The sequence below is a fragment of the Sciurus vulgaris genome (assembly GCF_902686455.1).
Source record: "Sciurus vulgaris genome assembly, chromosome: 3".
In the NCBI taxonomy this organism is placed as follows: domain Eukaryota; kingdom Metazoa; phylum Chordata; class Mammalia; order Rodentia; family Sciuridae; genus Sciurus; species Sciurus vulgaris.
Genome location: NC_136463.1, coordinates 25,170,824 through 25,190,303, shown reverse-complemented (window position 1 = coordinate 25,190,303; position 19,480 = coordinate 25,170,824). Strand labels below are relative to the sequence as shown.

General features: G+C 48.3%; 3 protein-coding genes across 7 annotated transcripts; 2 read left to right on the top strand and 1 right to left on the bottom strand.

The window, feature by feature from the left end:
* Window positions 1–511: 511 nt before the first annotated feature.
* SCRN2 (secernin 2) lies at window positions 512–4,036 on the top strand. 3 transcript variants are annotated; one of them, XM_079133390.1, is made up of 8 exons: window positions 512–631; window positions 1,031–1,204; window positions 1,499–1,680; window positions 2,142–2,341; window positions 2,774–2,989; window positions 3,070–3,235; window positions 3,328–3,508; window positions 3,709–4,036. In XM_079133390.1, the coding sequence occupies exons 2-8, from the start codon at window positions 1,031–1,033 to the stop codon at window positions 3,868–3,870; spliced, it is 1,281 nt and encodes a 426-aa protein (XP_078989516.1). In that variant the 5' UTR covers window positions 512–631; the 3' UTR covers window positions 3,871–4,036. The 3 variants fall into 3 exon arrangements, with proteins under 3 accessions (XP_078989516.1, XP_078989518.1, XP_078989517.1); XM_079133392.1 differs by having other exon boundaries at window positions 619–694; XM_079133391.1 differs by lacking the exon at window positions 512–631 and adding an exon at window positions 703–874.
* Window positions 4,037–5,493: 1,457 nt separating this feature from the next.
* Window positions 5,494–10,505, bottom strand: LRRC46 (leucine rich repeat containing 46). Of its 2 annotated transcripts, XM_079134749.1 has the most exons (8): window positions 10,200–10,498; window positions 9,995–10,100; window positions 8,235–8,343; window positions 7,400–7,446; window positions 7,022–7,131; window positions 6,770–6,839; window positions 6,314–6,459; window positions 5,494–6,001 (listed from the first exon to the last, which is right to left on the bottom strand). In XM_079134749.1, the coding sequence occupies exons 1-8, from the start codon at window positions 10,207–10,209 to the stop codon at window positions 5,634–5,636; spliced, it is 966 nt and encodes a 321-aa protein (XP_078990875.1). In that variant the 5' UTR covers window positions 10,210–10,498; the 3' UTR covers window positions 5,494–5,633. The 2 variants fall into 2 exon arrangements, with proteins under 2 accessions (XP_078990875.1, XP_078990876.1); XM_079134750.1 differs by lacking the exons at window positions 6,770–6,839; window positions 7,022–7,131 and having other exon boundaries at window positions 10,200–10,505.
* Window positions 10,506–10,597: 92 nt separating this feature from the next.
* MRPL10 (mitochondrial ribosomal protein L10) lies at window positions 10,598–17,585 on the top strand. 2 transcript variants are annotated; one of them, XM_079134747.1, is made up of 5 exons: window positions 10,598–10,735; window positions 12,744–12,913; window positions 15,294–15,458; window positions 15,717–15,861; window positions 17,280–17,585. In XM_079134747.1, exons 1-5 carry the CDS (start codon window positions 10,684–10,686, stop codon window positions 17,534–17,536), a joined length of 789 nt encoding a protein of 262 aa, XP_078990873.1. In that variant the 5' UTR covers window positions 10,598–10,683; the 3' UTR covers window positions 17,537–17,585. The 2 variants fall into 2 exon arrangements, with proteins under 2 accessions (XP_078990873.1, XP_078990874.1); XM_079134748.1 differs by lacking the exon at window positions 17,280–17,585 and adding an exon at window positions 16,040–16,777.
* The last annotated feature ends 1,895 nt before the right edge of the window (window positions 17,586–19,480 follow it).

The window sequence follows — 19,480 nt, the reverse complement described above, 5'->3', positions numbered from 1 at the left end:
TGCAGTGTGTCTGTTCCCCTTGGTCAAGACTTTTCTTTCGCTTTTCCGGTTTCACTGTAAGTAAAGACACCGAAGTTTTGGACTAGAAAATTTTTAATTTCCTTTCAAAGCTCTTTTCCCATGAGCATTATGGGGCAGGAAAGAACTTTTGGGGTGGGACTACAGGCATATATGTCCTTGTGCCTTTTTAAAAAATGCATTGTTATACCTACACCTACTGGCTTGTAACTCCCTCATAGAGCTTACTGGGATTGTGTTTTTGGAATTCAAAGCAGGACTCAAGTAACTGAGATTCATCCTTAATTTCCAGATGCCCCAGCAGTCCACGCTCTCTTAGGAATCTTTCCGTTTTACGAAGATTCCTTTCAATTTCCAGCTCTAGCTCCCCACAGCGACCCCATCAGATGAGCAGATTCGTCCCAATCAGTCTTTTATCAGGCCCAAAAGTAGCGCCCGTGCACTGAGCCTCAGGGAAACAGGCAGGCTTGGAGAAGTGGTGCTCGTGCGCACCCAGGTGGAAAACAGCGGAACTGCAGGTGTGAAGTTCAGGCCCCGCCCCCGGGGTCAAAGGCCACCCAGGTCACCTGGAAGCTTCCGTCCATTGGAATCCACCTGATCTGAAGCAGAGGAGGTGACTTCGGGGACCAACTTGGGGGCATTGGAGGCTGAGAGAGTGAGGGATATACCGTACTGGGGACGCGAAAGGGGGTGGACGGAAGAGGGGCGGATCTTTGGGCATGCGCAGGATCGTGAGACTTTGGCGAGGAGTGGGAGAGCCAGGGAGACCATACCACTATTTCCTAGACTGTCAGTAGGGCAGAACCCTCGGACTTGCAGGATCTGCGCCGCCTGCTGACTCCAAGCTAAGTGCCAGGTTTGTGCACCCCAAGCAACGAGTGTCTGAGGTGCTGAGCGTCTGGGAATACGCTTGTGTATACACGTGTTGAGAGAGGGAGCGCCTTAGGCCTGAGACGTGGCCAGGATTATGGAAAGGTAGGAGAGGGACACAGTCATCCCCACCTCTCCGCAGATGGCGTCCTCAATGTCTGACACCCCTTGTTCCTGCGACTGCTTAGTTTCCATGCCTCCAGCCTCTGCCATCCCAGCCGTGATCTTTGCAAAGAACTCAGACAGACCCCGGGATGAGGTGCAGGAGGTGGTGTTTGTACCAGCAGGCACTCACACCCCTGGGAGCCGGCTCCAGGTGGGTAAAGCCTTATGAGATCCTGAAAAGATTGGCAGATCTAGGCATTCTTCGAAGACCTTCTTCCTCTGCTTTCTCCACCTGGGAGGTTGCCAGATGTAGTGAAAAAGAATATGAGCTTCAAGTCTACCAACCTGGACCTGAAGCCTATTATTTAGCCAGTCGACCTCAGTTTCCTGAGCTGTAAAATGGGAATGAGACCCAAAGACAATGCACAAGGTGATTGGCAAAGTGCCTGCACAGTGTGGGTTCTAACCCTTTCTGAGTGGAGTCTTCCTTTCTCTCTGCCTTCAGTGCACCTACATTGAGGTGGAACAGGTGTCGAAGACACATGCTGTGATTCTGAGTCGTCCTTCTTGGCTGTGGGGGGCTGAGATGGGCGCCAATGAGCATGGTGTCTGCATTGGCAATGAAGCAGTGTGGACCAAGGAGCCCGTTGGGGAGGGGGAAGCCCTGCTGGGCATGGACCTGCTCAGGTGTGGAACCTCCCTCCTTCATCTCCCTTTTCCTCCCTCCGCCAACCTGGTTCATAGGGGCAGCCTCCTCTCTGCTGTCCTTGCCTTTATGCCCTCCCAAAGGAGGCTGCCCTCCCTCTCCTCTCTCCTGGCCCCATCTCCACAGTCTAATAAAGGAGACTGTCCTGGCCCAGAAATAGGATGGCACTAGTTTACCTTTTTTTAATAGATGTAATTTTTTTTTTTTTTTTCAATTGAAAAGCTCTTGTAGAGTCCAGGTTTATGAAACCAATAGAGCAGCTCTGATGGAGGACAAGTGGGGCCTCAGGGCACTTCAATTTCTGAAACTGTTTCAGGCCTTCCTGTGGAACCCTCAGAGCACAGCTTAGAAACCACCAATACTAGTGGATTTGTTGTATGATTTGGGCTTGTTACCAAATGCCTCTGGTTCACTTCTGCCCCCTGACCTCTCACTTTGCCAGGCTGGCTTTAGAACGGGGCAGCACTGCCCAGGAGGCCCTGCGTGTGATCACAGGCTTGCTGGAGCGCTATGGGCAGGGGGGCAGCTGCCGGGAGGACCCCATGCCATTCTGCTACCACAACACTTTCCTGCTGGCTGACCGGACTGAGGCATGGGTGCTGGAGACAGCTGGGAGACTGTGGGCTGCACAGAGGATCCAGGGTGAGGGGCCCAGTGCCGGGGCCCACCTCTCAGAGTCGTTCCCCCTTTGTCAGCCTTGGGAGTTGGGAGAGCTAGTGGGGCAGAGGGATACCATCCAGGTGCCGAACTTTGGGGACATCAAAGGGAGATGGGAAATAAGCCCATGTAGGGACTCTCCTCACTTTTCACCTGGTTAAGTCCTCCTGTGCATCAGCCTGTCACTTCCTCTGGGAAGCCTTCTGGGACTTCCCTGGGTTGTTAGGCAACTCCTTACATGCAAGCAGGTACCTCTTCGCCATTGCATTTATCTCAGTGATTATTTTGTCTCCCCCACCTCTGTGGCCCCATGAGCGTAAGGTGTTCTTGTCACCATCACATTATCAGCATCTAGCCCAGAGTTTGGCATAGAATGGGTGGTCCATGATAAACGAACACTCCCCCTCTCCTCCACAGGGGGTGCCCAAAACATCTCCAACCAGCTGAGCATTGGCACGGACATCTCAGCCGAACATCCGGAACTTCGGAGCCATGCCCAGGCCCAGGGCTGGTGGAGTGGGCAGGGCGCCTTTGACTTTGCTCAGGTCTTCTCTCTGACCCAGCAGCCTGTGCGCATGGAGGCTGCCAAGGCACGCTTCCGGGCTGGGCGGGAGCTGCTACAGAAATGGCAAGGTCCGTGAGTGTGGGCAGGGTGGGGCCAGGAGGGCCACGTTCTCCCTCTGCTGGGAACCTCATTCTTTCCTCCATGGCAGGGAGTATCACAGCAGAGGTGATGATGGACATTCTCAGAAACAAAGAGAGTGGCATTTGTATGGACTCTGGAGGCTTCCGAACAACAGCCAGCATGGTGTCCATCCTGCCTCAGGATCCCACACAGCCCTGTGTCCACTTCCTCACTGCTACACCAGACCCGTCCAGGTGAGAAGAATGAGGGTTTGGGGTGCTGGGTACCAGGCAGGGGAGGTGACAGGAGATGATCTACCTCAGTCTTGCTGTCCATATTCCATTAGGTCAGTGTTCAAACCTTTCATCTTTGGCATGGGGGCAAGTCAGGCCCCCCAGGTGCTGTCCCCCACTTTTGGAGCACAGGATCCTGTTCGGACCCTGCCTCGATTCCAGACTCAAGTGGATCGCCGACACATGCTCTACCGTGGACACCAGGTGGCCCTGGGGCTGATGGAGAGTGAGCAGGTAACCCCAGGGAGTAGGGGGTACCCTGGGTGACACCCCCACCTCCACCAACTGTCACTGTGGAAACAAGGAGCTGGGAGGAGACTGCAGCACCTGGAGAGAGGCCCCACTCTTTGGAGCTAGCTGCCCTGGACAGTGCTGGCGATCTTGGCTTTCTCCACCTGTGAGAGGGCACACATTCTCCCCTCTGGCCTTTCCAGCAGGAGCAGGGGCAGCAGCTGCGGCAGAAGCAGCAGGACCTGGAGCAGGAAGGCCTAGAAGCTGCCAGGAGGCTTCTGGCTGGTGAGCGGAGCCCAGCCCACCAGGAGCTGGGTGGCCTCTTCCAGGCCTTCGTGGAGAGGGAGACCCAGGCCTACACATAGCTGAACACATGGCTCCTGCAGGACCAGGGCAGGTACAGGATCCTATCACCAGCTGCCTTGAGCTGGGGTGGTTGTTTGGGGCAATCCCTTCCTGCCCCTTGGACTGTTCTGAGTGGCTGGTACAGCCTTTGCCTTAATAAATGTGTTTTATTTTCTTGTTCAGTGAGCTGGATTCCAGGTCCAATGGGGTATGAGAGGCCAGTGAGGGCAAAGGGCAGACCCAAACTGGCTGTGTGGCATGTGGTGCCAGTCAACACGCCAGCACATTCTTTTAATTTTCTTTCCTTCCTTCCTTCCTTTTTTTCCATCCTTCCTTCTTTCCTTTTAATTTCCTTCCTTCCTCCCTTCCTCCCTTTCTTCCTCCCTCCCTCCCTCCCTTCCTTCCTTCATTCCTTTCTTTCCTCTCTCAGGATTTAGCCCTGGGGTGCTAAACCACATCCCCAGCCCTTTTTCTTTCTTTATTTTGAGACAGGGTCTTTCTGAGTTGCTTAGGGCCTCACTGAGTTGCTGAGGGTCTCGCTAAGTTGCTGAAGCTAGCCCTAACTTGTGATCCTTCTGCCTCAGCCTCCTGAGTCCCTGGGATTATAGGTGGGCACACCACACCTGGGTCCACCAGCACATTCTTTTTTTTTAGTTGTTGATGAACCTTTTATTTATTTATTTACTTATAAGCGGTGCTGAGAATCAAACCTAGTGCCTCATGCATGCTAGGCAAGCACTCTACCATTAAGCCATAACCCCAGCCCTCCATCCAGCACGTTCTAATGATGGAGGTGATAGGGATTAGACCCAAAATTTGTGGAGGGAATTTGAGAAAAGAGATGAAACATCCCTAATGGTGTGTGTGTGTGCATGCATGTGTTTGCACGCACATGAAGATCAGAGATCATGCCTTGCATGGTAACTGGCTCCTATTTGTGAGGACAATTTTTTTTTTTTTTTTTTTTTTTTTGTATTGGGATTGAACCCAAGGCCTTGCACATGGCACATGTTAGGCAAGTACTCTGCTACTGAGCTTCATCCCCAGCCCTGTCTGGGGTCAATTAGGACCACAGGGTTTTGGTCCTTGGCTTGGCTCTGGGAAGGACACACCCTTGGAAGGGTAGTGAGATATGCCCTGGGAGGTTGCCTCCTCAATGAGGCAGTACCTACTTCCTGCCCACTCAGGAGCTATGAAGTTGGCTGGGACCTTGAGGGATTATCAGCCTTTTGTAAGATTAAAAATTTGTTCTTTAGCTGGGCATGGTGGCACATGCCTGTAATCCCAGTGGCTCAGGAGGCTGAGGCAGGAGGATCACGAGTTCAAAGCCTGCCTCAGTAACTTAGCAAATCCTTAAGCAACTCAGCAAGACCCTGTTTCTAAATAAAATATAAAAAATAGGGCTGGGGGGCTGGAGTTGTGGCTCAGTGGTAGAGTTCTTGCCTAACATGTGTGAGGCACTAGGTGTGATCCTCAGCACCACATATAAATAAAAATAAAAAATAAAGCTCCATCACCAACAATAACAAAAAATTTTTAAAGGGGGTGGGGGGCTGGGGATGTGGCTCAGTGGTTAAGTGACCCTGCGTTCCCTACTACCAAAAAAAAAAAAGAAAAAAAAGAAAGGAATTTGTTCTATTTGTTCTTTAGAATTAGGCTGCTATTTTATTTACTGGTTCCTTACCCTGAGATGCCCTCATGTGACATGAAAAGCCTAGAGACAGTTTACTGGGGAGGTGAGGGGTCTGAGAAGGAGAGAAAACTTACATAGGGAGGCCACACTTCACTTCTTGATTTTTTTGGTTGTAGTTTTGGTTGTGCTAAGGGCCCTACCCAGAGAGGTTTTGGGGACTGATGCTGCTGAGGCCCCCTTCCTTGTCTGGACAGAGCTTTGCTGGGCCCTGGGAACCAGAGTGCATGGTTTCTTGGTGGAAGATGAGGCCTGGAGTGAAGAGGCAGCCTCAGGGGGTGACTCCTTTTCTTGCTCTGGAGTGACAGAAGGGCTGCTCTCCCCAGCCACGGGCACCCCATGTAGCAGGGGCAATTCAGTGAGGGTGGGCTGGATCTCCATCCTCAGAAAGTGGTCCGTCAGGGCTTCTTGTTGCCTGCGCTTCTGGTGTCTGTTCATCTGCTCAAGCTCCTTGAGGAAGCCTGGGAGGGACCAGGGTGGTGGCTGGAGCCTAGGGCTCAGCAGGAGGGCCCTCTGGGTTCAGGAAGGTCTCTGGGTGATCCCGCACCACACACTCTTAGTAGAGAGGAGCCTGAGGCTGGGACTCAGGAGAGGTGAGCCCCCTGATGCCCAGGACCAGAACCTGGCCCTGGCTGCACTGTCTACCACCTGTGGCCCAGTTGCTGACTGGGATTGAGGCCATTCCCCAGACACCACTGCCATCTTAGCTTCCTCCAGACCCGTAGGGCAGGGTGGGTTCAGGGGAGGGTGAAAACCATAGAAAACATTGTCACCTCGCTCTGTACAAAATGGGCCACTCAGCTCTGGGAACTCATCGTCATCATCAGAGGCTTTGTCCTCCTCATCTGAGATCCAGCGCTCTGACACAGGCTGCCCATCCAGGTCCAGGAGCAGTGGCAGGGCTGCTATCACCGTCTCCCTGCAGGACAGTAAGAGCAGAGGCTACTGAGGAAGGCATCCCTGGGAGGACACAGGACACGTTACAACATCCACACCTGGGCAGGTGGCAGCTAAGGGTCTAGCAGATTGGCCTGGGGACAGCCCCAAAGAGCTAAGGGCTGGCTCCTGTGCAGTGTTGGGAATGAAATGGGAAAAGGGCAAACTTAAACTATGGGGGTGGAGGAGAAGGGGCCAGGGGCAATGCCAGGTTTGTAGGCTGAGGAGGAGCTTGTGGAGTTAGTAGGTGGAACCTAACCAGCACTTCGTCCCTCCCACCATCATTCCCTCACCTGTAGCGCTTCTGCTTGGTGCAGCCATTGCCAGTCAGGTTGAGGATGAGGAGGCTCGGTGGGAGCTCATCTGCATGTGGCAGAGAGAGGGAGTGAGGCTCTTATACCAACTCTGCACCCCACACCCTCAGGATGAAGTGTACATGCAGGATGGTGTTGAACACAAGTGCCAGGAAACGGTGGAGGCGGGGCAGAAAGAAGGGAGGACCCCACACAGGACATGTCCCGTGAGCCCCACTAGGGTGTTCCTACCCAGCTTCAGTGTTTCTATCAGGTTCTCAGAGAGGTCCAGAAACTGGAGGTATGGGAGGTCAAGGAGGTTTTCCACGTGCTTGATTCTGTTTCCTGCTAGAGACAGGAAACTAGGGAAAGAAGAGCAGGGAAGACACAGTGGAATCATAGGACCCTTGGAGGAAGAGAAGACATCAGACACCTGGGTCCCCATCAGGAAGCTGGATGACAAGTTGGGGACACATGGCCTTTTGGGATAGGGAAAGCAGAGGGAGGCTTACTAGGTTCTCAGCTGATCAAAAGCCAGGCTTGGAGACCTCTGAACCAGTTCTTGGGGTTTTGCCAGGGTCCCCCACCCACTCCTTACTCCTTCCCCACCTGAGCCTTGGTGCCACATACCGCAAGGAGGGGATGCAAGCCAGGTTCTCAATTCGCTGGATCTTATTCTGCAGGAAGAAACCAAAGTGGGGGAAACTAAGTTGGGTGGGGAACCCTTTAAGGGGACAAAGCCCCAGTACCATAGTTGCACTTTAGGAACAACTCCACTCCTGACTGGAATGACTGGCTGTCACTATCTTTGGGAGATGATTTGCTTTCTTTGGGTGAATGGTTAAAAGTATAAACTTGGGGTTGGCTAAACTGGTTTGAAGTACCCTTCTCTGACCCCACAACAAAAGAGGGAGCTGGGAATCAGAGAAGGGTAAATCAAGGGGTCACTACAAAAATGGAAAAGGCCTTGGTGGTGACTTGCATGCTAAGAGGGAAAAATGAGCATATATTCATTTGATCTGAAGTGTCTCTGCGGGGAAATTGAAAGGGATCTGGGCATAATCAAGCTGGAGAAGACTGAAGACCACCCAACAACCACCAACTAGCAACCTTTAAGGATCTGAAAGGTGTAGAGGAATCTTCAGTTTTCTCTTCCTTTTCTTCAAAACAGGAATGGAGTTGGGCTGTGTAATATGAAAGGTTTAGGGCAGACACCAAGAAGAACTAGATCAAGAGAAGTGTCTGATTAAGGAGCAACAATTCAAGGACACATTCAAGATCTCTTTCAGAGGGATTAGTCTTTCAACTCAGGAGAATTTTTGATTCACCTGGGAATGATTTAAACAAAGACCTATTTGCCTGAATATCAAAGAAGGCACAAGATGACCTGTCTGGCTGCTTTAAGATTAGACAGACGTAGTTCACAAGGGGCCAGGGGGAAGGAAGAGAAGGAGACAATAGTTACCACTTGCAGATAGAGACTGTGAAGATTCTGGAGACCCTCTAAGTTCCTGATAGTGGTAATCCCCTCCCGGTCCAGGCGCACAGTCTGCAGTTCAGCAAGAGTGTGAAACCTGGGAGAAGAATTGGTGGAGTGGTGTGACAGAGCTCAGCTCTGTGGTCTCCGCAGGGGAGATGGGAGGGAAAGGAGGAGGGAGGAGGAGGAGGAGGCACTTTGAGGAGGGGTAGAGACCGAGTGACACTCATCCTTGTAGAGTGGGTAGGACCGAGTGACACTCATCACTTCAGGAAGTGATGTCCAGGTCATGAAGCTGACTTGCCTAGGAGACCTATATCTCTTTTTGGTGGCACTGGAAAGAATCAGTGAAAGGAGTAGAGGCCCTCTGGGAAACTGGATTGAAGTCCATTCATGGTTCCTGGAGAGATCTGGAGGCCAGAGAAGCCTTTCTTGGGCCATCTTAGGTGATGGGTGGGGCAGTAATGAGAGCATCTCTGCAGGCAGACCCTTCCTTGTTCTACCTTTTGAGTGGTCCATGGAGAGAAAGTCACCTGTTCATCCACACGTTCATTAATTCCACAACATTTACTGTGTCGACAAGAGATAAATGACAGAGTCCCTGCCCATCACTATTAGGGAAGCAAGGCAAACGTCTATGACAAGTGGATGACACAGCCAGGTACAAGAGTCTATAGCAGTATATGGGCTGTACACCATATCCAGGATAGGGGGATTCAGACCTGCTTCCTGGAGGAGGTGACAGATGAGTAGGAGTTAGCTATAAAGCTAGGAGGGGGACAGGGAGAAGGCATTTCAAGTAGAATGAACAGTACGTGTATTCTAATCCATCCCTAATAGGTAATTAAAATGCAGGTTCTTATTCAGTAGTTCTGGGATTGGCCTCAGATTTTTTTATTTCTAACAAGCTCCTAGATAAATGCCAATGTCGCTGCCCCCCAATACCTTTGAGTAACAAGGTGTTACTCATGAAGAGTGGCTGGAAATAGGCTGAAGAAAACAGGTCAACTCATTTTAAGGCATTTGGAGTTTACTGTGGAGGTTATAGGGAGCTGAGAAAGTTTCTATTATAAAGTACCTGATCAGATCTGTCATTTAAAAGGATCACTTTAAACCACACAGTGCCACACACCTGTAATCCCAGCAACTTGGGAGGTTGAGGCAGGAGGACAAGTTCTAGGCCAGACTCAGCAATTTAGCAAAACTTCAGTAAAGTGTCCCTGGGTTCAATTCCCAGTAATAACAAACAAACAAACAAACAAATAAGTAAATAAATAAAAATAATGCTTTAGAAAGAGTATAAGGAGGCTAGACTGGGTACAGGGAAATTAGTAAGGAGTTTGTTGAGAAGGGATGACAGCTTTATGAAAGGCAGTTGAGTGAGGATGGCGAAAAACAGAACGATTTGGGGGGTGTGATTTGGGGGATTAAATCTAGAGGTGCTGAGCTACATACCCAGTCGTTTTTATTTATTTATTTATTTTATCTTGAGACAGGGTCTCCCTAATTTGCTGAGGCAGGTCTTGAATTTGCAGTTCTCCTGCTTCAGCCTCCTGAGTTGCTGGGATTACAGGTGTGCACCATCATGCCCGACTAAAACGAACAATTTTTAAGGAGGGAAAATCAACACTGATTGGATTGGGAGAAAGTAAAGAAACAAGGATAAGTGAACAAATCTGTAGGGTTCAGCAAACTGGTAGTTACGTGTCTCAATCTTCTAGCATCCTTTTCTTCCCCCGTGCACTCACATCTTCTCTGACAGATCTTCATCCTCAGGGAAGGTCAAGTTCCGCTCAGTGATAAGGGCTTCAGTAATGTAGACATCCTTTTCCTCTGGACTCTGGGCAAGTTTAGCTGTCAAAAGATGAATCCAGTTGTCACTTTTCTTCATTCTTGGAGGCTGATTCTATCGTTGTCCAACTGTTCTACCTACCAACCCACTTCCCTACTTACCTCCAGGCATGATCTAAAGTAGACAGCTGCCGGCCTGAGGCGGGAAAGAAACAAAGAGGAGCTGAGAAACTTGGACTAGTTCTAAGGATAGCCAAACCGAGAATGGCGGAGGAGAAAGAATCTTAGTGGAAATGGGTTGATTCTGAGCAACTTGTCAGGGATGTAGTCGAAGACAAGGAAGTCGGGGTGAAGAATCTGGAGTTTGATGGATGTGGAGAGGATTTGCGGGCAGCAAATTGGACCGTTGGAGGTAGGAGTGATAAGAAAGGGGCGGTTTCCAAGAGTCCGTGTCGTTGCTAGGAGACCGGACGCCAGGTTGGGAGGAAGTGGAGGAGAGGGAGGGCTCCTAGTTCCCGACTCTGCGCATGCGGACCACGGCTCCATCCGGAAGGTCCGCCCACCGCTTCCGGCCCCGGCGTTCGTTGGCCCACAATCCTTAGCTTCTTCCGTCTCCGTTAAGCTCCTGTCTGTTCTTCCGGTGGCGATGGCTGCGGCCGCGACTGGAGTGCTGCGAGGGGGTCTCCTGCCCCAGGCGGGTAAGGAGCGGCCCGTAAGACTTCACTGCGTATCTGGCCATCGCTCTCTAATCCTGGTCTCCCCTCCTTTACTTCTGACACTTCCGGTTGTCTCTGACTCCAGAGATTTCCCGGTGATCCTTGACACCAGCTTTATCGTGGGTCTTATCCCATCCAATTCCCTGTGACTCCAGACACTGATTATCACAGCAACGATGTTACCAACAAAAAGTATTTATTCCCTATGTACCAGTTCCCCTGCCTTGGGTTTCTTTACCCCACCACTTAGCTCTCACCCCCGACTGGTTGCACCAGTCTTTGCCGGGACTTTTGCTTTATGCCTCCTTCTGAAGGTCTAAGCCTAAATGTTGCCTCCTCAGGTCTTCCCACATGACCCTCAGTAAAGCAGGTTTCTCTGTATTTTGTACCCTGTGTATTGCCCCCCCCCCCCGTCCCATCATAGTTTGTAACATCATAGTCTGTCATTTTGCTTTTATTTATTCGTTTGTCTCCTGTTAAGCTCTGTAAGGCAGAATCATTCATACAGCATAGCCAGCAGGTGGCATGGTGTCTAACGTTAGTAGGCATGCAACAGATACGTGTTTAATGAATGAATTTGAGCACTTAATATAGACCAGGAACTGTGATAAATGTTTTACACGTCTTATCCCATTTTGATCTTAAGCATCCTGTGAGGAAAGGATTACCATCTGCCCTTTATAGATGAGAAAACAAGTTTTGGATCGGTTTAGAGACTGGGCAAGGTCACAGTAAGTGACTGAAGAAATATTAAAATTCAGTTTCATCTGATTTCAAAGCCACTTATAGCATTAGGTTTTGTGGCCATTGGCAGTAAACCTCTTACCCAGCAGATCTCCATGCTGTCTATTAGAGGTACCTTCTAGCAGATCTTTTTCCTGAGGTCCCTTCTCAGCCTTGGGAGGGGCTGAAATTGGGAAACACTAGTCTTGGCCCTTGTGTTGAGAATGAAGGGGTCACTTTAGCTCAGGACTTTAAGTGTCTCTGTTTCCTGAGGGATCCTCTTAAGCATTGCCTGTCAACAAGAAGAGAGAAGGGAAGAGAGAGGTGGGAGAGTAGCATAATAGTCGGTCAGTGTTGTATACCCCCAACCCCCGACCCCCACTTCAAATCATGGAACTACCCTCAGAGGCAATGTCGAGCATGGTTTCCAAACTTGAGCATGCATTGGAATCACCAGGAGAAATTATTATTGTTATTATTGTTTTGGTGGTACTGGGAATTGAACTCTGTCTTTCCTGTGCTAGACAAATTTTCTACAACTAAGCTATATCCCCAGCCCCAACCAGGGGGATTTTATTAAAACACTTTGCTAAGCCCTACCCCAGAGTTTCTGATTCAGTAGGTCCAGGTATTTCTAACGAATTCCCAGTTGATGCTGATGTTGATGACTGAGTGGGGGTAGGTATATCATGGCAGGGCCAGTCACTGGGTGTGTTTTTTATTTTTGTTTTGTTTTGTGGTGCTGGAGATTAACCTCGGGCTTTGAGTATGTTAAGCAAGTATTCTGCCACTGAGCTATATCTCCAACCGCTGGTCACCGTATTTTATAAATAAACTTATATTGAAACAAACCTCATCTGTTTACATAAATGTCTGTGGTTATATTTTGGCATAGTTGAGTGTAAGTGACAAATAGAATGGCCCCCAAACCTAAATATTTACTGTTTGTCCATTTAGGAAAAGGTTTGCTGAGCCCTCTCCCCCTTTGGTTAATGTGTTTGAAATACTTTCACCTTTGTTCTCATTTTTTAATCCTATCTCTGCACATAATTAAGCTGGAGAAATGGGAGCCTCATGAGATCCAGCAACTGACCTAAGATGAACCACAAAAAAGAGAAGGTTTGGGATTTCAGGATTTCTGGCAGGCAGTTCCTTGTCTAGTTCTGTGAGCCATGTTGTGTCTCTCCAGAGGTGTGGTTTTGCTCCATTTTGGGCAAACTAGGGCCTCCAAGAGGTTGTATTTCACTGTTACCATCTCCTCCCTCAGGCCGGCTGCCCACCCTCCAGACTGTCCGCTATGGTTCAAAGGCTGTAACCCGCCACCGTCGTGTCATGCACTTTGAACGTCAGAAGCTGATGGCTGTGACTGAGTATATTCCCCCCAAACCTGCCATCAACCCAAGGTGCCTGCCACCTCCTCCCAGGCCTCCCAAGGAGGTAAGGAGGAGACTGCATGCACATCACTTGGTGGTGGGATAGCGGATTAAAATGATCTTTTCTCTCATAGTGAGGTGGGACTCCAAGCCACAGTCACTCATGTCATTGTTTCACTTCCTACTTGATCCTGTGGTCCAGATACTTTAAAATGAAATCTGCACCTGATTCTGCTTTTGCCTTTGGGTTCTGTGGATTGGATGGGTCTCCTGGATTTCCTTCATGCTGTACTTGTCTCTAAAAATGTGTGTGAAAGCTACCCGAGCAGGTTGCGGGAGGGTAGAGGTCTCTCCTATCTTTGTGGTTTTTTTTTTTTTTTTTTTTTTTTTTTTTTTGCAGTGTTAGGGATCAGACTCAGGGACTTGTGCATGTCAGGCTAGTCCCTACTACTAAGTGACACCCCAACCCTCTCCTGTCATAAAAGGAGTTAAAGCTTCCATGTTTTCTTAGAGGAATGAGAGAAGCATTCTGTCCTTAAAAGAATGGGAAGACCCAGTGGAGAATTTGTATCTTTATAGTGACTCTTGTTTTGTTATACTAAATAAATTCTACTATTCTAGTTGTCTGCTGCTGCTTAAGGATTAGGTAGCTGTCTTCTCTTGCTGGAGAGAAAGCTGTCAGCAACTGCAGCCTGAGGGAGTTAGGTTAATTGGAAAAGATTCTCTGAGTCATTGAGCAGATTCCTCAAAGATGAATGAGGGGACAACCTAGCATCTGGGTTTTTACCTGTGAAAACACAGAGCACTCTGAAATGGCCCTGAAGGGTCACATGGAGCATTGCTTGGCAAGCCACACTTCAGAAGCTTGGCCTCTTTCACCAGCTCTTAGGTTTTTGCCCAGCTGAATTTTTGTTTTGTTTTGCATCTTTAAAAAAACACAAAACTTAAATATTATCTGACGTTTGTTTTTTTGTTTTGCTTGTTTGAAATGAGTTCTCACCATGTTGTCCAGACTGATCTTGAACTCGTGGGCTCCAGTGACCCTATGCCTCAACCACCCAAGTAGCTGGGACTACAGGCATGTGCTACCGAACCTGGCTCAACCCAGCAAAATCTATTGGTAGCATTTCCATATCAGTTCAGACAAATCAAATGGAATTTTTCTCCCATAATTTTTTCTTAGGCCATTTGTACATGCTACTCCATAACTGTAGAAGAATCTAGAACAACACATGCAGTATAACTTTCTGGAATGAAGGAGATGTTCAATATCTGCATTGTCCAGTATGGTACCCACTAACCACATATGACCTCTGAGTGCTTGAAGCTAGTGTGACTGAGTAACTAATTAATTGTGTCTGATTTTAATTGCTTTAAATATAAAGAGCCACATTTGCCTTGGTGGCTACTATATCAAACAGGGCAAATCTAGAACCTACATTTAGTACACTATTATATCTTCATTTGTTAACACACACACATTTTTTCATGGAATTCTGCAAAATGCACATGACTTCCAGGTTGTCCACTTTTAAAATACATTTTATTATTTTTAATTATGTTTTTCATGGTACTGAATCAAACCCAGGGCCTTGAGCATACTAGGCAAACACTATACGACCAAGCTACATCCCCAGCTAAATAAATTTTAGAATCCTTGTTTTAGGGGGAAAAAAATCTCTTAAACAGTGTTGTAGAGATCTGTAAGAATATTCTTAGATCCTCAAGTTCTCGGTTTTGAGAAACTTTGTCTTAAGACAATAAGTCTTGGGACTGAGGTTGTGGCTCAGCGATAGAGCACTTGCCTAGCATGTGTGAGGCACTGGGTTCAATTCTCAGCACCCCATATAAAAAAAAATGAATAAAATAAAGCTTTGTCAACATCTAAAAAATATATTTTAAAAAAATTAAGTCTTGTTCTGTGAAAGTGTCTCACATTTAAACTAACAATGCAAAAGTTATGCTGTATCTTCCTTCCTTCCTTCCTTCCTTTCCTCCTTTTTTTATTGTTGTTGGGGATTGAACCTGGGTCCTCATGCATGCTAAGCACAAGTTCTATCACCCAACTATACCCTCATCTTGTCTTGTATTTAAAACTGGCAAAATAATTCATCAGTACAGTATCAGATTGATAGCCAAAGTAATTTTCACAATGTTATTCAAACAGTGTTCACTAGGGCAGCCTGCTGACCTGTTTGGGGAGAAGCAAGCATTCTTAGGTTTGAAAACACTGCTCTGAAGATTGTGATTAGCTAGTGAAAACAGAAGGGTTACAGTGGGAGATGTTATACCCTGCTGAGAGTCAGGGGCCCAGCTACCTCACCTGTTCCCCAGTGTGCTGCACATTTGGGCATCACTGAAAGCTTCAGGCCTATCTGGGAGAGAGTGAGAGCTACCAGGGGCAGAGACAGCTGACACCTCTCAGCATCCCTTTTTGCCTTCAGGAAACGGGCCTCATCCGGCTCCTCCGTCGGGAGATAGCAGCAGTTTTCCGAGACAACCGGATGATAGCCATCTGCCAAAATGTGGCCCTGAGTGCAGAGGACAAACTTGCCATGCGGCACCAGCTACGGAAGCATAAGATCTTGATGAAGGTCTTCCCCAATCAGGTAGGGGTGACCATCACAGGGCCGTCTTCTGCCACCACTTCCTCTGCGTGGCTGGCAAACCGAGGTTGGCTCTGCTCCCTTCATACCCTACTTCCAACTCCTCCCCTAGCTGGCCTAGACAAACCACCTCCTAGTCTGCTGCCTAAATTACGGTTAAGGGTTGAGGGTTGTACCTTCCGCCTGATGTGGCCCATGACCAAGGTAAGTGTCACTTGCCCCCACTTATCCTCCATCAGCCATTCTTTCTTGCCATCCCAGGTCCTGAAGCCTTTTCTGGAAGATTCCAAGTATCAAAACCTGTTGCCCCTTTTTGTGGGACACAACATGCTGCTGGTCAGTGAAGAGCCCAAGGTCAAGGAGATGGTGCGCATCTTAAAAGGTGTGCCTTTCCTGCCACTGCTAGGTGAGCAAGCACTCCTGCCAGTTAGGGCTGGGAAGTGAGGTGGGGCAGGTGCCACTGAGCCTGGTACTGTCTACAGGGAACATGCTCTCACAGATGGGACCAGAATCAATAGCAGTTTTATTGAGAGCTGACTATCATTTGACACCTGTATTGTCTCACCACCCCACTTCTGTGCTAGAGGGAAGACTAAGGAAGACAGAAAGGGGGCTCTGGATGAGACAGGGGAAATTCAGACACCTTGAGTCTGTCAGGTGGCAGGGTGCTGAAATCCACACCGATGGAGGTATTTAAAACAAGTACCCCAAGTAAAGGGTGCTGGGCCAATAACCAGTTTTCCCAGACACTTCTATGCTGACTCACTAGGGGGCTTATTCTGTAGAGAATACTGCCCATGTCCCCAGGAAAATCATTTCATAGGAAATCTATATTTATAGTACGCCCTGTGATTCTTTTTTTCCCTTAAATTTTTCTGTTGTGAAATACACATAAAATTTGTCATCTTAGGAGCCAGGCTTTTTTGCACACACCTATAATTCCAGCAACTGGGGAGGCCGAGGCAGGAGGATTGCAAGTTCAAGGGCAACCTCAGCAATTTAGTGAGAACCTGTCTCAAAATAAAAAATGAAAAGGACTGGGGATATAGCTCAGTGGTAACACACCCCTGGGTTCAATCCCCAGGATCAAAACACAAAAACAAAAGTAAAATTTACCATCTTAACTATTTTTAAATGTACAGTGGTATTAAATGCATTTATAATGTTGTGCAATCACTATCCCCATAACTTTTAATTTTTATTTTTGAGGCAGGATCTCACTAAGTTGTTGAGAGCCACATTAAGTTGCTGAGGCTGGCTTTGAACTTACAATCCTCCTGCCTCAGCCTTCTGCGTCACCAGGATTACAGGTGTGCACTACCATGCCTGGCTTCCATAACTTTTTATCTTTTTTTTTTTTAAATATATTTTTTTAATTGTAGATGGACACAATACCTTTATTTTTATTTATCTTTATGTATGTATACCAAGGATTGAACTCAGTGCCTCACGTGCTAGGCAAGAGCTCTACCACTGAGCTACAACCCCAGCCCCTAACTTTTCATCTTGTAAAATTAAAAGCCTTTTCCCATCAAATAACTCCCTATTTTTTCCCTCCACTTCATGATTCTTTTTTCAGGAATGTTTAGGAAATGCTACCTTAAGGGGTGTTTGGGGATGGTGGATGGATGATGCAAGTTTTCAGAGGGAAAGAGAGGAGGCTATTGATCTCTACAAGTGGGAGTGGGTGGGGTGGTGGACCCAGACTCTGGGGCAGGCTGGGAGGGGAGAGAATGGCAATGGAGAGCAGATTCCTGGGGTTGAGACATTATTTCCAGAGAAGACAGGCATTTATGGGGACCAGCTGACCCTCTGTTCTTCCAGGTGGCTGCATTGATGACACCATTCTCAGCAGGCAGGGCTTCATCAACTATTCCAAGCTGCCCAGTCTGTCCCTGCTGCAAGGAGAGCTGGTCGGAGGGCTCACCCTCCTCATGGCCCAGACCCACTCCCTGCTTCAGCACCAGTCCATCCAGCTGACTGCCCTGTTGGATCAGTACATCAGACAACAGCGCGAGGGGGACTCTGTCATGTTGGCCAGTGGGAAGCCAGATCCTCCTGACCCTGTCCCAGACTCCTAACCAGCCTGTTTGCCCAGCCATGCCCATAAATATACTCTGCCCCTATTAACTGTGCTGTCTTGTGTCAGAGTTATGGAAGAATTTGGAGTAGGAAAGTGTCATGTGTAACTTGACTTCTATTAACAAAGACCTCCTTGGGGGCAGGGCCACTTGGAGATACAGAGGAGTTCCATTTCAGAATGGAGGCTGCTAATCACTGTCTTTGTCCATAGTTTTCCCAAATTGGGATCTGACAGTGCAAAGCTTGTCAGTTCTCCAGGTATAAGGCAAAGAACCAGGAGGGATGGGGATCTTGCCTCTGCTTCCTTACTCACTGTCCTTTGCTGCACACATCTCTACAGCCTGCCACATTAGCTCAACTAAGTACACACTGTACATGTATCAGTTTATTTGTTCCTCACCAGGTTGTCCCCATTTCACAGAGAAGATGAAGAGTCAGAGAAGTTAAATGGTCTGCGCAAGGTCATATAGTTAGTAAGTGGCAGAACAGGGGTTTGAACCAGACTCTGCTCTGATGACCTCACCCAGAATTTTGACACAAGAAATTTCTTGCTAGGTTCCCAGAGGTGGGTGGGGTGAGCTCTGATGTTAATGTTCCACCCTGTGCCATGTTGTAGAGGCTGGAGCACTGCTTGTGATAAAACGAAGCGTATTTTATGTACTCTCTGGTTTTTTTGAGGGGGTGGGTACTGGGAATTAAACTCAGGGACACTCTACCACTGAGCCACATCCCCAGCCCTATTTCATATTTTGTATAGAAACAGGGTCTCACTGAGTTGCTTAGTGCCTCACTTTTGTTGAGGCTGGCTTTGAACTCTTGATCCTTCTGTCTCAGCCTCCTGAGCCACTGGGATTACAGGCATGTGCCACCACGCCCAGCTCTTTCACTGTTTGCAAAGTTATTTTCGGGGTCGTCTGTATCATCTCTGACTCTCTTCACTTCCCTTGCTAGAAGATCTTTCCTCTTCCCTTCTATCTGTCCCCACAAATGGCATCTCTTCCATGCTTGTCCTTTTTAAGGCAGCTGACAGATGTGTCCAGTAGTTAACATTCTCAAGTGGTTCTGCACAAAAGGACTGGGGCAGCTGGATTCTGTGTTAACAAGGGGTTCTGTGGACTCTAGCAGGCCTCCACCAGTCTTGGGGAACCAGCAGTTCCAAATAAAAAATCTAAAATGCTTAACTAGTGGCCCATCATTGTCCTTACAGCAGCACATCCTGGGTGGATCCAAAGATGTATCAGAAAGTTGGCTCTTCAGCATTCCCTCCCAGATTTGGAGCAATGCTACAATGTCCTTAGTCCTGGATAGGCATATCTGGCAGTGATGATCTGCAGCAGATTTTCCATGGCTTGGGCCAGGACCAACTACCCACAGTGCCCAAATTTGTGCTAGGTGCCCAGGGATGTTCAATCACTGCAAAATGGATTGAAAGGCCCTTAAGTCTCCTAGATGTGAAAGCTGGTCTGGCTAGTGCTGCCCAAGGTTGCTCAGTGACTCTCCTTGCCTCTAGAACCCTTCCAGGTACTAATAACACCTCTTGTCCTGGGGGGCTGGAGCAGTGCTGAGATTCTTTGTGGAGTCAGGAGAGCAAGCATCCCTAAGAGATGTGTGGCTCTGAAGTGTGACCAAGCCCACGGGGGACAAGGTGAAGCAGATAAGGACCCACATTATTTCTGGGACTGTGGAAGAACTTCACATATCTTCACCTGCTGACAGTGCCTGAGTTGCCACCATTAAAATCCCACTTCTTTCCAAAAAGCTGCTACATTGCACTTAAAGCTGTCAATCTGTGTCAATCCATTGGAATGAATTTTATATCTTTCTCAAGAGCCAATTTTTAATTAGATTTGAGCAACTGTACTTGGTTCTCCAGCAGAAGGGTAGAGGTGCCTAAGTTGCCTTCCCTGTTTAGTAGCTAGTGGGTTATTGCCCCAGACCTGCTC

What these genes read in the sequence shown, in the direction of transcription:
- SCRN2 (XM_079133390.1), top strand. Translation starts at nt 1,031, where the DNA reads ATGGCGTCCTCAATGTCTGACACCCCTTGTTCCTGCGACTGCTTAGTT. An exon ending in CCCCTGGGAGCCGGCTCCAG is followed by an intron (nt 1,205 to 1,498) that starts GTGGGTAAAGCC and finishes CTCTGCCTTCAG; the next exon opens with TGCACCTACATTGAGGTGGA. An exon ending in CTGGGCATGGACCTGCTCAG is followed by an intron (nt 1,681 to 2,141) that starts GTGTGGAACCTC and finishes TCACTTTGCCAG; the next exon opens with GCTGGCTTTAGAACGGGGCA.
- MRPL10 (XM_079134747.1), top strand. Translation starts at nt 10,684, where the DNA reads ATGGCTGCGGCCGCGACTGGAGTGCTGCGAGGGGGTCTCCTGCCCCAG. An exon ending in CTCCCAGGCCTCCCAAGGAG is followed by an intron (nt 12,914 to 15,293) that starts GTAAGGAGGAGA and finishes TTTTGCCTTCAG; the next exon opens with GAAACGGGCCTCATCCGGCT. An exon ending in GCCTTTCCTGCCACTGCTAG is followed by an intron (nt 15,862 to 17,279) that starts GTGAGCAAGCAC and finishes CTGTTCTTCCAG; the next exon opens with GTGGCTGCATTGATGACACC.
- LRRC46 (XM_079134749.1), bottom strand. An exon ending in GATAGAAACACTGAAGCTGG is followed by an intron (nt 6,840 to 7,021) that starts GTAGGAACACCC and finishes TGCCACATGCAG; the next exon opens with ATGAGCTCCCACCGAGCCTC. An exon ending in CCCATTTTGTACAGAGCGAG is followed by an intron (nt 6,002 to 6,313) that starts GTGACAATGTTT and finishes GGTCCCTCCCAG; the next exon opens with GCTTCCTCAAGGAGCTTGAG.